General features: G+C 37.1%; 1 protein-coding gene across 8 annotated transcripts in view; it reads left to right on the top strand.

Annotated features, from left to right (window-relative positions):
* The window catches only part of DMD (dystrophin), a 2,122,179-nt gene that overhangs the window by 195,590 nt on the left and 1,912,129 nt on the right, over positions 1 to 14,460 (top strand). The window contains exon 1 of one of the 8 annotated variants that reach the window (XM_074323907.2): positions 7,229 to 7,312. The exons of the other annotated variants lie outside the window; for them this stretch is intronic. Coding sequence (XP_074180008.2) covers positions 7,294 to 7,312 — 19 coding nt within the window. The 5' untranslated portion in view covers positions 7,229 to 7,293. Of the gene's footprint in view, positions 1 to 7,228; positions 7,313 to 14,460 lie in introns of those variants that run through there. 8 annotated transcript variants of the gene reach the window in all.

Raw genomic sequence — 14,460 nt, 5'->3', positions numbered from 1 at the left:
CTGTAAAGCCAGTCTTTCTATTCCTAAATATCTTTTAATCTAATGGAGAGAGATCCGTGTAAAACTGTATGTTTCAGTAGATGCCAGACTGGTGTGTTGAGGAATGAATGGCAGGTGATGAAATTTCGACAATGGATGGAAACTGTCCAATCAAGACTTATAGTTATAATAACCAGGGTAGGTGATGTGAGGAAACTCGTATTTTAAGAAGATCTATATGACAGCATTATACCCATGAGGAATGGTAAAGACCAGAGCTATTCCTACTTAACTAGATTTATTTGATCATTTCTAAGGATTTTGTGAGGTTCAATCCCATATATTGTATTGTCCTTGTATCGGTGATGTAATATATGGGTATGCCATTAACCAAATGCTGATTATAAGTAGAAGAATCAGTTCTGTTGGCTAACAGTCTCAGATATAAATTAAGGGATTTAACAAATAGTTTTTCCCAGGACTTGGAAGTACTGCAGCTTTGAATGTTCTAGGAGATTTCCAAGTGATCTCAGGGCCAAGTGGTAAGCAGACCATTCTCTGAAATTGGATCTTCTGTAGTAAGTCAGTGGTCTTTTTTTGTTTTATTCTAAGACCTTGGTGTTGCCTTCAGGGGTTACTGACTAGCTTTTCATTGAAAGCTGATTGAGTTAGATATACACCTCCTATAGTTGATGGGTTTTCTTGCCAGAAATATCCCTTTGCTTATCAGTGGGGAAGGTTTTTGCTTCTATTTCTGGATTTAAAGGTATCCCTCAAGATTCCATTACTCCGTTCACTGAGAAAAGCTTAAAGTTAAAGGAGGGTAGATCTGAGCTCTGTTTGATGAAGGAGGCTGAGTGAAATAATTGTTCCCGGGTTGCCTCAGGTTCTTCTAAATGTTAATGTTTCTATCAGAACTTAACACTCGGAGGTATTCCATTTGGTGAGATTTCTGTGAAAACATTCTTAAATGCAATTCCAATTCTAAAATGACTTTTTGGTCATCAGATATGAAAATTAACATGGACCCTGCCCAACAAGCAACCACATAGATCTTCATCCTGTTTAACTTCTAAAAGTGAAAATACTCCTGTGATCCTGAATGTATCATTTTCTGTTCTTTTTTTCAAACTTGCTTGAACTCCATGGGAAAGACATGGAATCAAAGAGAAAGAACAATACTAAAGAAAAATAAATGGGCCATGAAGAATTGTGCTCAAAATCATAAGTAAACATAGACACATACTCTCTCCACAGTGATGGGATTACAGAAACTGTAAAGAAGCTTCCTGAAGAGCTGTAAAGGACTTGGCTTTCCATGAACTTAATGACTGAACCTAAAGTTCCTCCCTAGGAGATAAGCTGAAATCATAGCACAGTTTGAATAAAAATATACCTTTCCAAGGTTACTGCAGAACAGTTATGGCTGGGACCCTTTACTCTTGTAGAGAAAGCTCTGTAACCTCTCATTTTATTTTTAATTTTTTAATCATTTTTTTATTAAATTTATTGGGGTGACATTGGTTAGTAACATTATATAGGTTCCAAGTGTAAAATTCTATAATACATCATCTATATGTTACATCATGTCCTTAACACCCAGAGTCAGTTCTCCTTCCATCATCATATATTTGACCCCCTTTACCCTGTTCTTCCTCTCCTCTCCCCCTTTACCCTCTGGTAACCACTGAATTCTTGTCTGTGTCTATGAGTTTTTGCTTGTTTGTTTGTCTTGTTCGTTTGTTGCTTTCAGTTTTATATCCCACATATCAGTGAAATCATGATTCTTGATTTTTTTCTGTTTGGTTTATTTTGCTTAGCACGATAATCTCAAGATCCATCCATGTTGTCGCATATGGCAGTATTTCGTCTTTTCTTACGGCCGAGTAGTATTCCATTGTATATATGTACCACATCTTCTTTATTGTGACCTCTTCTTTTAAATTGACTTCCATTGAGTAGTAATGCCTCCCAGCTTGCACTTCCAGGCACTGTACTGGGTAATGTATTTACAGGCTGGTCTCATTTCGCTTTTTGTAATAGGAGATGGATAGCTTACTGCTACTTGGAGGCAACTTCAGGAACACGATTTTCATGGTGGTAGTTTAAAAAAATGTGATTATTGGGAATAATAACTCCAGAGACCAAGATTGAGTGAGATTACTTCCAATTGATTCAGCACATCGCCAGGTTATTGAAGTTCTCATCTTAGACCTGTGAATTCAGAGTCCACATTGTTCCCTGATGTGATGTATATTTAGGTTCCTACTATCATATATAGGCATTAAGTTTGCCTCCGACTCTCAGTAGGAGTCTGGCCTCTCAGAACAATTATTTAGTCAGATCTTTGGCAGCTCTACTCCTTGCTTACTTACTATTCCTATTTCTTTAAAGTCAGGATATAGAAAATATACATTACTGAAAGGAAGAAAACCCATCTCCAACACCAGTATAGTGTTTTTCAGTTCGGAGGTTTATATCGTATGCATCATTTGATTTAATGTCCTTCAAAGCCTTGGGAAATGTGGGTTATTATCATCTTATTACTGTTGTTGATAAATAGCAGCTACTATTTATTTCGCACTAACTCCACATCAGGAACTGTGCTAAACACCTTATAGTTGATCCGAACAACACCCTTAGGAAACTGAAATTAATATTATGCCCATTTTACAGATGAGAAAACCATAGCTTAAATGACATGTCAAGTTTACACAGCTACCATGTTTCCCCGGAAATAAGACCTACCCTGAAAATAAGCCCCAGTTAAGATTGTCAGCCAGATGGACACATTTAGTATATTACGACGATGTTACAGAAGAAGATGACATGGCTGTATTTGAATAAATGTAGATTGTTATACATGAAAAAAATAACACATCCCCTGAAAATATGCCCTATTGTGTCTTTTGGAGCAAAAATTAATATGAGACCCGGTTTTATTTTCGGGGAAATACGGTATAAGACCTGGTCTTATTTTGGGGGAAACACGGTAGTATGTAGCCAAATTGGAATCCAAGCACTGGTTGATATGCTTTGATTCTAGAGCCTGAGCTTTGAATCTCTATGGGGTGTTGCCACATTATTTTACAGATGGAAAGCCTAGTGATGCCAAAAGTTTTAATAAGTTGCCTAGGTTATTAAGTTAGTTCCTAATGCCTTCCAACTGCAACCACAAACATTTTCCATTATACCATGCTGTCCCCAGGGCTTCTAGTAGCTTATATGGTACGCTGAAAAATTAAACAAAGGAACATCCCAACCCCCAAGAGGACCAATTTTTTCAAAAAGCATGCTTTTTTCCAGTCTGACTCTGCCTTATGCCAGGGTTACAAGGATGGGCGAGTGGAGTGTGGGTATGGATTTCGGCCCCTATTTATCATACCCCTTTGCTTAATCTTTGTGCAAGGCACAATACCCAGAGCCATAAGCAGTGGCCCTGGCTGACCTCATTGAAACTAATTAGCTGGCCATTCTGAAATAATGTTAAGGGAAGTATCCAAAAGATATTTTTTGTAGGTATGTGCTCTTAGAAGCTGTAAGGAAGTAAAATTTGTACTCCACTAATTACATTTCTAATATACTCACATTTTCCTTTCACTGCCAATGAAAACGTTGAACAAGATATAATCTGACAGCACTCATGCTACAACTCCCCTGAAGTCAAAATGTGTCACTAGTCAAAATGACCCTCATCTTCACAAGCCCTTGAAGAGGAGTTGAGGATCATTTGTGAAGTGGGTTTTAACCACAGGGTGATATATTGTGCTACACATATGTCACTGAGTTTGGGGATCATTTTTTTTGTATTTATTTCAATTTACTATCATACCCTTTTCCAAATGGATTACTTTTAATTATATAGCTACCCAGGGCATAAAGCAAATATCCTATAACTTGAATATGTTTTCCACTGAAGTACTGATAAAGTAATAGAATTAACGTGCACCTAACTGTAATAAGCAAAAAACCAAATTTGCATGAGTATATAATGAGGACAGTGATAATCACAGAAGAGTTTTTTAATAAAATGTCTGTGAGTGGGGATGTACTTGTCTGAGAGGCTCCGGAATTTTTAGCTTGAAAAATGTCTCATCCAACTGGAAATGTTTGTGAAAACACATAGCTGATTGACTTGAAAGAGCACAGTCTAGGGAGTGTTTCTCAAACTTGAATATTAGAATCACCTAGGGAACCTACGTAAAAATGCAAAGGCTCGAGCCCTGTGCTTGCTTTAAGAAACTTAGGTATCTCGTGTGTTCTGTAGTAACTCTTGGCTTGATTCTGATGCAGACCAGGTCTGTAGACCCAGATTCTGAGACTAGGCTGCACATTAGAATCACTGGACACTCACAACTGGCACTTCTGATTTCCTTCGTATTAAGCGCAGCTTGAATGTTGGGAGGTTCACAACCTCCCCCACGTGATTCTAATATCAGCAAAGTTTGGGAACCAACAGTCTTAAGGCCTTGCTACCCAGTGTGTGCTCCAAAGACCACCGCCACCAGCAGCAGCAACACTTGGGAGTTTGTTGGAAATGCAGAATCTTGGGTCTCACCTAGAATTAATGAATCAGAATCCAGCGTTTACCAGGCTACCCAGGTGAATTTTATGCACATTAACTTTTGAAGCGTGCTTAGCGAGGAAGTCAGGCAGAGCTGGATTTTTAGCCATTTCTTTTTTCTTTTTTCCCACCTTTCTTCCGCCTCCCCTCCCTGCCCCTCCCCCCCCTCCAACTCCGGTTCAAGCCATTGTTTCTCAGTCTAGTTGTGTAGGACACAGCTCCCTGGCCCATGCTGGTATTATGAACCTTGCAATTCCCCAGCTGAGGCAGTTGGGGCCCAGTCATTGGTCGGTAGCTCACAGCCATCTCTAATTAGCTAGGTGACTGTGGAAAGCTCTCTGAGTTTATGGTCTCCTAGCCTGTAAAATGAGCTTGATGATAACCATGTCAGTACTGCAGGTTTGTTGTGGAGATGCTTGAACTGCAATACCGGAAATTCTTACCTTCATTTCTAGGACAGTGAAGACACTCAGGAAACATTAAGTCCCTCTTTACAGACAGAGTTGCTGTGAACTTTTTCCGCACTGTTAGTCAGAGGGCACGTGAAGCAAAACACCCTCAGTGACTACCATCACAGGTGGTCCTATTCCTCTCGTATTAGTGAAGGTTCTTTGGAGCTGTGAATTCAAGGTGATTTTCATTAATTAAAAAAAAAAAAAAAATGCTTCCTAGATGCAAGTGTCGTCTTCTAACAGGATTAAACCCTAGGAAAGCAGTCCTTAGCCATGTTGTCCTTGAATGTACCTTGGGCACCCTGTAGTGTTGCGTGGTTGTGCACAACTTAATCATATAGTGCCACCTATTCATACTGTGTTATCTTTAATTTTTTCTTTGCGATCTTAATCTGTTATTTCCCTCCCCTTTGGCCAAGAGTTCATTTCTTTATAGAAACTCATATATAGGTTCCTTTTTCTCTCTTCAAGCCACTAACTTCTGTAATGATCTATTTTTTTTCTTAGTTTCTCTCCTGCCCTGTTGCTATTCTGTTTTCCTACTGTTGATGTTCTGCTCCCTGAACTAAGACATGGAACTGACTTGTTCAGTAAAGTTTATATCTGATTGAGAGGGCCTGACAATACTTTCTTTGTAGTGCAATCGTTTTCACATTAAGAAGGAAGTAGAAATGTCTAATTGGATACCGCAGAAGAAATACCCTCAACTAATCTTTCTAAGCAGGACGACAATGAGTAATGATTACAGTTAATTAAGTTAGGCAACCTCCATTTCCATTCAGTTAGCAGCACTGCTAATTATATACTCATTCTACAAGGTTTCTTTAGTTCTTCTGTAATTTGGATGCAGTACTCTTTGTAGGCAAGGGGATACTGTACGATTAATGAGCTTTCTCCCACCAACGCCTTCTGTTTTCTCCAAATGAAATTTCCCCATCTGGAAATTGAGAGTAGAAAAAGGAGCAAGGGGGGTAAAACAGTCACAGTTTAACGTATTTCCAGCACAGCACATGTTTATAATTGCAGAATATTTGATGGTCAGGAAAACAGTGGCATTTCATTTCTTTGGGAGCCTTGGGAAATTGTGGCTGATTGTAAAATAAAACAAGTCCAGTACTTGGCATTTAAAAGTATAAATGGCAGTAGCACTTAATATTTTATGCTTTTGTTCACTTCTAACAACTTACTCTTTAAAGAAAACAGGGAGAACCGCAGTTCTCCTTGGCTATATTATTAATGAAGCTCTTGGAAAAAAAAAATGAGTTTATGTGCTTTGATCAGATGGGGATTGACGTCCTTAAGAGTTTTATTTTTAATCTGAAAATCCACTTCAATCTTATTCTCTGAGTAAACAGTCATTATACAAGCCTGGCAAAGTTCTGTACTTTCAAGAAGCAGGATTCAAGATTTCATTTCACATGCAATCTCGAGTAAGTTATCTATATTATTCCTTTTATTTTAAAAAGTTGGGGTTTACGTAGATGGGTTTTTGATTCAATCTTCAGTAATCTCCATTTGCTTTAAGAATTGCTGCATTGTGGCTTGTATTTTGTTTCAGATTGTTTCAGATTTTCAGATTGATTTTTAAAGGTATATCTGGAGAAAGATATTTGGATGTCAAGCACTCTTATTTATATTTTCATAGGAAGTTCAAGTATGTTTTGAGCAGCACTGGACATTTTTTTTTTTTTGAGGTTTTTTTCTTCTTTTTCCTCCTGACATCACACAGGTGCACAACTTTATAGGTCCAGTCTCTTTTTTATGCGTCCTCCTTTCTGCTTGTCTTTCATAACGTGGGTTTGCATAAATCAGTGCATTGTGGAGTTCACATGAAGACTAGACAAAAATACAGGTGTCCTCATAATAATCAGCTCCTCTAATTCTCCTCTCTGGCTTATGCTTCAGTCTGAGTGAAATCCCATATAAAGCAGGCAGCAGTTATTACTAGAGGAACTGAGGTTACTGATTAGAAGGGAACGTAATCAGGTAGATTGAGCCTGTGAGGGAAGAAACCATTGCTGTGAGAGGGGAGTGTTTGCAAAACGCTCCCTGTGAATCTGTGAAGAACACCTCACTTTTCACGGCAACCGGAGTAGAAGAGACAGGTGCAAAAAGACTGTACGTTTGTCTGCTTTTGGGAGGCTGTTCAGAGATTATGTACCTGCTTTATCTGTGCTTGGCTATGACTCTACCTCCAGGTTTATCAGACCCCATAGAATGTGTAAGAGAAAAGTACCAACAGGGAAATCAGCAAAAAGCTTTCCTATGAAGGTGTAGCAAGCCACCGCAGAATTTGAAATGTCTGAGGTCTTATCTGGTGAGTAAAAGCTGCAGATAAATGCAACAGCCATTCAGAAGAATGATAAATGCCACAAGCATTCGGAAACAGGCTTCCCCAAAGGTGACTCCTTTGGTCAATTTGCAACCTCTAGGATAAATTTGGATCACTCCTGTTCCATACGGTTTTTCTAAAAGTTAAATTGGGGCTTTTGTTGTGAGGAAGGGAGGGAAGGGTTTGACATCAGTGACCTATAGGATACTGCAAGTCAGTGAAATGAGAAAGAAACCAAATTCTAGTTTTTGGATTATGGCTTTTATGAACTTTGTCTTCAGAAATCTAAAATTATTTTTGGTATGAACAAACTGAAAAATGTAATGACCCAGACTTTAATCAATAAACAATAATATTTCAATATCTAAGGACCTAGACTGAATCCATAAATGCGTTAGAAAACTAATGTGAAGAATTTTTGTCTTAACAACAGAAACACCTATATGATTATAGTTTCAAGCAATTTTTATCAAAGAAAAATAGTAAAGATGGTTGTGAATAGCAATTTAGACATGATCAGACATGTATAACTTATTGGGAAGCAAACTGGGCCACTGGTTGTAAACAAATTAGGAATCAGGCTCCCTAATTATCTGAAATATTTTAGAATGATTTTAAAGAGTAAATATTTATTGCTAAATGCCAGCTTGTAAATGAAGTATATCATGATTAACCATGTTATCTGCTTTTTAAAAAAATTATGAGATATCAAAAAATTTTAAATTAGCCAAGATGTGTTGTAGGTCTTTATCAACTATATGTTAAAAGTACATTAATTCCTAAATTATGGTAACGTTATTAAAATTCAAATTTCTTTGAAAAGTTTTTCTATCATTAGGAAGGAAGATGGCTAGTTTTGGGGGTAGGGCAGAGCTAAAAAGGTTGAGATTAAATAAGCCTTTTGAAAATTATGAATATATATTAGGAAAAAAGACAGTCCAATTCAAAGTATATTTAGATCTCAAGCTGTCCCATAACTTGGTTTGTAAGAAAAGCTACCCACTTTTGTAAGTCTTGTCTTTCATTTGCTCTGAACTAGGTGGTTGCCATTTCTTACTTATAGTTTGCCTTTTACTAATCTCTTTCTAAAGTTTTTTTTGTTTTTTGTATTTGTGTTTTATTCATCAGACAGATTGTCCTAGAAGTACAGAGGCCAGTTAATGGTTTATGAGTTCAAGCTGAGCCGAATATAGCTAAGCTCTGTCTTGCTTGACATTTCATCAAAAGCTGTGTTGATTTGCAATGTTTACCGACCTATTTATTGAACCCTCACAGCTTGAACTATGCCACCAAGCTTGCTGACATTGCTTAGATTATCTCTAAATGCATGTACAAACTAAGGAGGAAAGAGAGAATCAGAAAAATAAGTTAAAAACAATCCTTGACCTATTTCATAAATTATGCTTTTTTAGTCCTTGAACTATTTGTTTGATTGTTTCCCTCAAGACCCCATGACACAATTTTTGTCCTTTGATCTTTACAAAAACTCTGGAAGCAGAAGGGTAGTAGATTGGGGGTGGGGGTTATCACTTTGTGAGGGGTGTAAATGTCTTAACTAGTACATTGTTTTGTACACCAGAAACTAATAAAAAAAAGAAATGTATGTAATAGAACCCAGCACAGGGCTTTAAAAAAACAAAAACAAAAACTCTGGAAGAAAAACTAGAGCAGTGGTTCTCAACCTTGAGTAGACAACAGAATCCCCTGGAAAGATTGTGTAAATTACAGCTTGCTGGGCCCCACCCCCAGAGTTTCTTAGTCAGTCCTTCTGAGGTGTGGCCCAAGAATTTGCATTTCTAAAAGGTTTCTCTGGAGATGCTGATGTTGCTGGTGTAGGGACCACACTCTGTGAACCACTGACAAGATGAGAAGATGCTCATTTATGACTCAAAGTCACCAAAGTTTAAGTAGATTAAGAATTTGGCTCATGGGGATTTATATAGTTGGAAGACATTCTAGGCAAACTGAATGGACCCATGGAGAAATAGGGGCTCAAGAAATAGTCACTGGATCGAGATTTATGTGTCAGGTAAATAGTTGGGACTAAACAAACATCCTGTTGAATGAATGAATAAGAGAATTTGATACATGTTCACTATTAAACACAAAATATTTATTTTCTGTCTCTTAGTCTAGTTATCTGCGTTCTGTTTAAATGTTGTTTAGAGAAGTTTCCACTGCACAAGAAAATAAACACACATCCCTCACAAAATTGAGGTATTTGTTGAATTAATGATTAATGCATTAATATTAAATACCTATTTGGGGAAATTATTATTCTCCAGAAATGAGCAATAAAATTACTAAAGTAAACAGTTGGTGCTTAGTCCTCAAATATATAAAGCATCCATTTTTAATTACACTTTTGATTCTTATTCCCTGAGAGACCTCCCTAAGCAAGGATTTAGTTTATGATATTTTTAACAAAACAAAAGCATGATCCATCTTTTATAAGCACTTGAGTCTATACTGTACATCAAAGTCTCCGCTATGAGGTCAGTAAAAATAAGGTGTTTTCTAACTCACCTTATTGAAGCCACAGTTTGGAAACTTAAATCATGACAAGACTGGATATTTTACTTAATTTTAGTGCCCAGTAAAAAATAAAAACATCTTTTGAGATGCTAATAACTAAATTGAAGCATCCTAAAAATTGTATCTTTTGCTATTTTTTTAAAGTTGTATGCTCGTTTGTTATGGTCCATGGCTTTTAGTAAAATTTAAGCTTTGATATATTCTAATGAGGTTCAACATTAGGTTAAATGTATAATATGGATAATTGACTTTTAATAGAATCTAATCTAGATGTTCATAACTTAGAGTTGGTAGTAGGCAGGCCTTTAAGGAAGCAGAGATGTTTATTACAATCATTTTCTCAATTTTGTTGATTAAATATATCAAGAAAATAGATATTGTCATTTATTTCAGTTTTATAGTGTATTTTTGTCTCGTCTTACCTCTCACATGCTACTTATATAGGCTTCAGAAATCATGAGCGCTATGATGGCATTTTCATGTTATTATAATTCAGATATGATTCTAAGTTGATGAAATGAGGGTAATGCTTTAGAAAGCAAATGCACCATGTTTCTGATGTGTAAGTTACATATGAAATGATTTATTTTTGCCTGGCTCACTTATCAGTTTATTATTTTTCACTTTCCCATTCATGATTAAAGCAACTCATAATTACTAAAATAGATAATATTTATGATGATAGATTTTGGTTTTATTCTGACAGTAAAACCATCTTTATGATGTTTTGCAGTATAAATTTGAGGGAAAGGATTAACACTGTACTAGGTCTCATATCCCTTGACTTTCATCATTGAATCCTTAGCACTTAATATGTGCCTGGAATATAATGAGCATTCAGTAAATTAGCTAAATAAATGAATGAATGAATCCTACAGGCAAATTTGCCCAGGATAAAAAATGGGGGATATTTTAATTTTAATTTTTAATGCTGTTTGTTTTGGTCCAGATGAATAATATCTATGATATTTTATGCTGATGGATATTCAATCATTAACTGACTGTGAGAACAAAAGGCATTTTTCTTGTTTTTTATTAATGTAGGATTTCTTTGGCAAGCTCATTTGAGTCTTTCAGGATACAATCTGTCTATTCACCTTTTCAGTTTTCTGATTCCTCATGGTCAGGCCAAAATCACATCTCTTCAGTCACACACACACACACACACACACACACACACTCACACACTCATACACTTCATGTATTTTATTTTGGGCTAACACTTGAAATTGAAATGGAAGTTGGGGGAAGGGAAACGCTGAAATAGATGGATTTTTTCCCCAGCCAATCAGAACTCAGCCTCTATTTTAGAGAAAGTATTAAGAATATGGTTAAGAGAAGAAGAAGAAAAGCGAAAGGGTTGGAAGAAGGTCCTCACCTGTTTGTACCTTCTTAGGCAGCTTTGAAGGTGCCAAAAGCAGAAAAATGGTTTTGCTTTGCTTTACTCCACATTCAAGACCCAAGCCAAGATAGAACATAAACCTGTTGGAAGGTTCTTTTAAATTAAACTCAAGGCACTTGGAAATACAATATATAAAGTTTTTTTGTTTTTTGTTTTTGGAAGGTTAAGACTTAGATTCTGTCTGCATGATGAGTAATGACTAAAGCATACAGTAGTTCCCACAGAATTATCAGGAAATGTAGACAAATCTCTTTCCAATAATAAAAAAATGAGCATCAGTGATTTCTAACAAAGCCCTAGGAAAGAATAAGGAGGAGAAATCTTGCCATATAATTAAAAATAATGAAATTATCTATCAAGGTTAGCTACATTAGTATATTTCACTTAAAGATTTTTGATACAAAAAGTTTCAGTGTGAATTTAGTAAAAACAAAAATATATTGAGTGTGTGCCTTACTGTAGAGTATCATTTATCCAATAGACTGTTATTTAACCTCCTTTGGAATCGTAATTGTTAATCATAAACTAAACCAAACGCAAAACAAAGTACACCACATGTGAAGCCATGGCAATGAATAAAACAATTTCTGTGTGAACTAGCCTGCTGTTCAAATTTGTTTATAGTTATGCTTCAGATACTATTTACCAAAATACTGACAGAATCCTGCAAGCACAATTTTTAAACACTTACCTTGGAGGCTTCCAGGACTCTGGAAATATTTCTGTTGGCTTAAAAACAAACAAACAAACAAAAAAAACAGCAATAAAAGAAATGTTTCTACTCAAAGCCATATATAGCACAAATAAAAAGATTCTGTAAAGAGGATTTTGAAACAAAAGGCTTTTGTGGTTCAGGTATTTCCAGTTAGCCTGTTCTTAAAAGTCTGCGAAAAATTTTTAAATGAGTATTTGAATAGAGTTTATGCAATTCAACAGATACTGGCTTATATTTGACAGTTTGAAAATCAGTAGGAGGCAGTACATGTTGCTAAGTGGCAATGTGATGTCCAGGTATTACAATTCATTTTAATACTATTGGCCAACATAAAAATATATAAAACACTCTTGCGTATTTTAGTTGACCAGGAAACAAGTTTGCATATAGCATCCCTTAAATTAACTGAAGACTTTTGGGGTTTAATTCTCCAATCTTCAAATAAGGGTGTTGGACTTGGTGATGTCTAAGGTTCCTTATATAGCTCATAACAACGTCTTTAAAGGAGTGTTTCCATAGAGGAGAGAAATAAACATGGTCCTGAAGGAGACAGAAGATGTAGATGTTGCTTATGCTCTGCCAAGTATCTCCTTCACCCACATAAATTTAGTGCAGTTCCTGGCTCACCCATCTCAAGAGTTCCCATCTCTTGCTCTGCAGCTCTGACTGAGGGCTTGCTCCAGCTTACCTGCTGCAAACAGGCAGGAGTAAGCCAGAAATATTGTGGGAGGGGGGATAATGTCACCAGGAGCAACCCTTAACTACTAGTGGATGGGAGGGTCACCAGCAGGATGGAACTCCAGTTGCCCCCAGTACTAATGTGTTCGTTCATACATCCTTTATTGCCTCCTTCCCCTTCCTAAGCTCACTTTCTCCGCCCCCTCACTGTACTTGCTGAAATCAATTGCTAGATAAACTACGCAATACCCTAAGTCCTTGTTTTCGTGTCCTTTTGGGGAGAATGTAAATTAACACGGTGTTAGAGATAAATTATTTCACATGTTTAAGAAACCAGAGCAAGGGCATTTCTGATGGTAGGAGGAGGGAGGGCAAGGGATCTCATATGGGATGACTTTGCTCTGTTTAGTAACTACAGAACAGTCATCCGTCAAGATGGAGCAGGAGGTGAAGAGGAAGGAAACAGTTTGTGAATCTGAAAAGCAGTGGGAAGGTTTAGAAGAGCTGTTATAGGAAACGTGCCAGATTGTCACAATACATGAATAAAAGGCTCATGAAACAGCAGAGAAAGTAGATGATGTCTTCCACATCTTTTGATTCCACCTCAATCTAAGTTACCATTACACAGGGCACTAGCCCCCCGCCCCAGCTTGTCTTTGCGACTTGTATGTAGCTTTTGACTCCTTCTACTTACTCCATTTTCCGAACGGCGTCCGGAGTGATCCTTTAAAAAATCTAAACTAGGTTGTGTTTATCTCTAGTTAAAGATCATTATAATTCTGATAAATGCAGTTCTTTCCTCCTCTATAATCTTGTTGCAGTTCAGCCACACTGACCTGCTTTCACTTCTCAAGTCAAAAACATTTCAGAAAAACCATTTCTGCTGTTGTGTCTGCTTGAAATGCTTTCTTCACCAAACCTCTCTGCTTTATTACTGAGTATACACTAAAGGGCATATCACCAGGCACATTGGCTTAGATGACTATGTATTTGCTGAATACCTTAATGAAAAGAGAAGAGTAGGGTTTAGTTGATGGTGGATCAATAGTAATTTACTGAGGCACACTCTCTACATCATTTGATGTTTCACTAGCAAAGGGAAGTAGACATGTGGAGAAAGAAGACAGTGGTTACTAGATTGTGGATTGGGGAAGTATAGAAATACATACATCTGACAATTAAATTCGCGAACTTGTTGCAATGATGTTGCTAACCTTTTTTGATATCAGAGGGATTATTCATTATGAATTTGTACTAACTGCACAAACAGTAACAAAGTTTACTATTTGGAAGTGCTAAAGGCTGTGTGAAAAAGACGACCTGAACTTTTCGCCAATAATTCATGGCTTTTGCCTCACGGCAATGCACTAGCTCACACGGCACTGTCTGTGAGGGAGTTTTTAGCCAGTAAACAAATAACTGTATTGGAACACCCTCCCTACTCACCTGGTCTGGCCTCCAATGACTTCTTTCTTTACCCAAAGATAAAGGAAATAATTGAAAGGCATACATTTTGATGACATTCAGGACATCAAGGGTAATACGACGACAGCCATGATGGCCATTCCAGAAAAAGAGTTCCAAAATTGCTTTGAAGGGTGCAGTAGGCACTGGCATCAGTGCATAGCATCCCAAGAGGAGTACTTCGAAGGTGACCGTAGTGATACTCAGCAATGAGGTATGTAGCACTTCTTCTAGGATGAATTTGCGAACTTAATTGTCAGACCTCGTATACTCTGAGGTGTTGTTCTTTGTATGTAACACAGAGCTGGTCAGCTGGAATCCAGGCGAGGCTGGACGTCA

Source organism: Rhinolophus sinicus, chromosome 18 (assembly GCF_057876585.1).
Source record: "Rhinolophus sinicus isolate RSI-liver-muscle chromosome 18, RSI-T2T, whole genome shotgun sequence".
NCBI classification, from domain to species: domain Eukaryota; kingdom Metazoa; phylum Chordata; class Mammalia; order Chiroptera; family Rhinolophidae; genus Rhinolophus; species Rhinolophus sinicus.
Note: the sequence above shows the minus strand (reverse complement) of the source record. Positions and strands in the feature narration are given on the sequence as shown.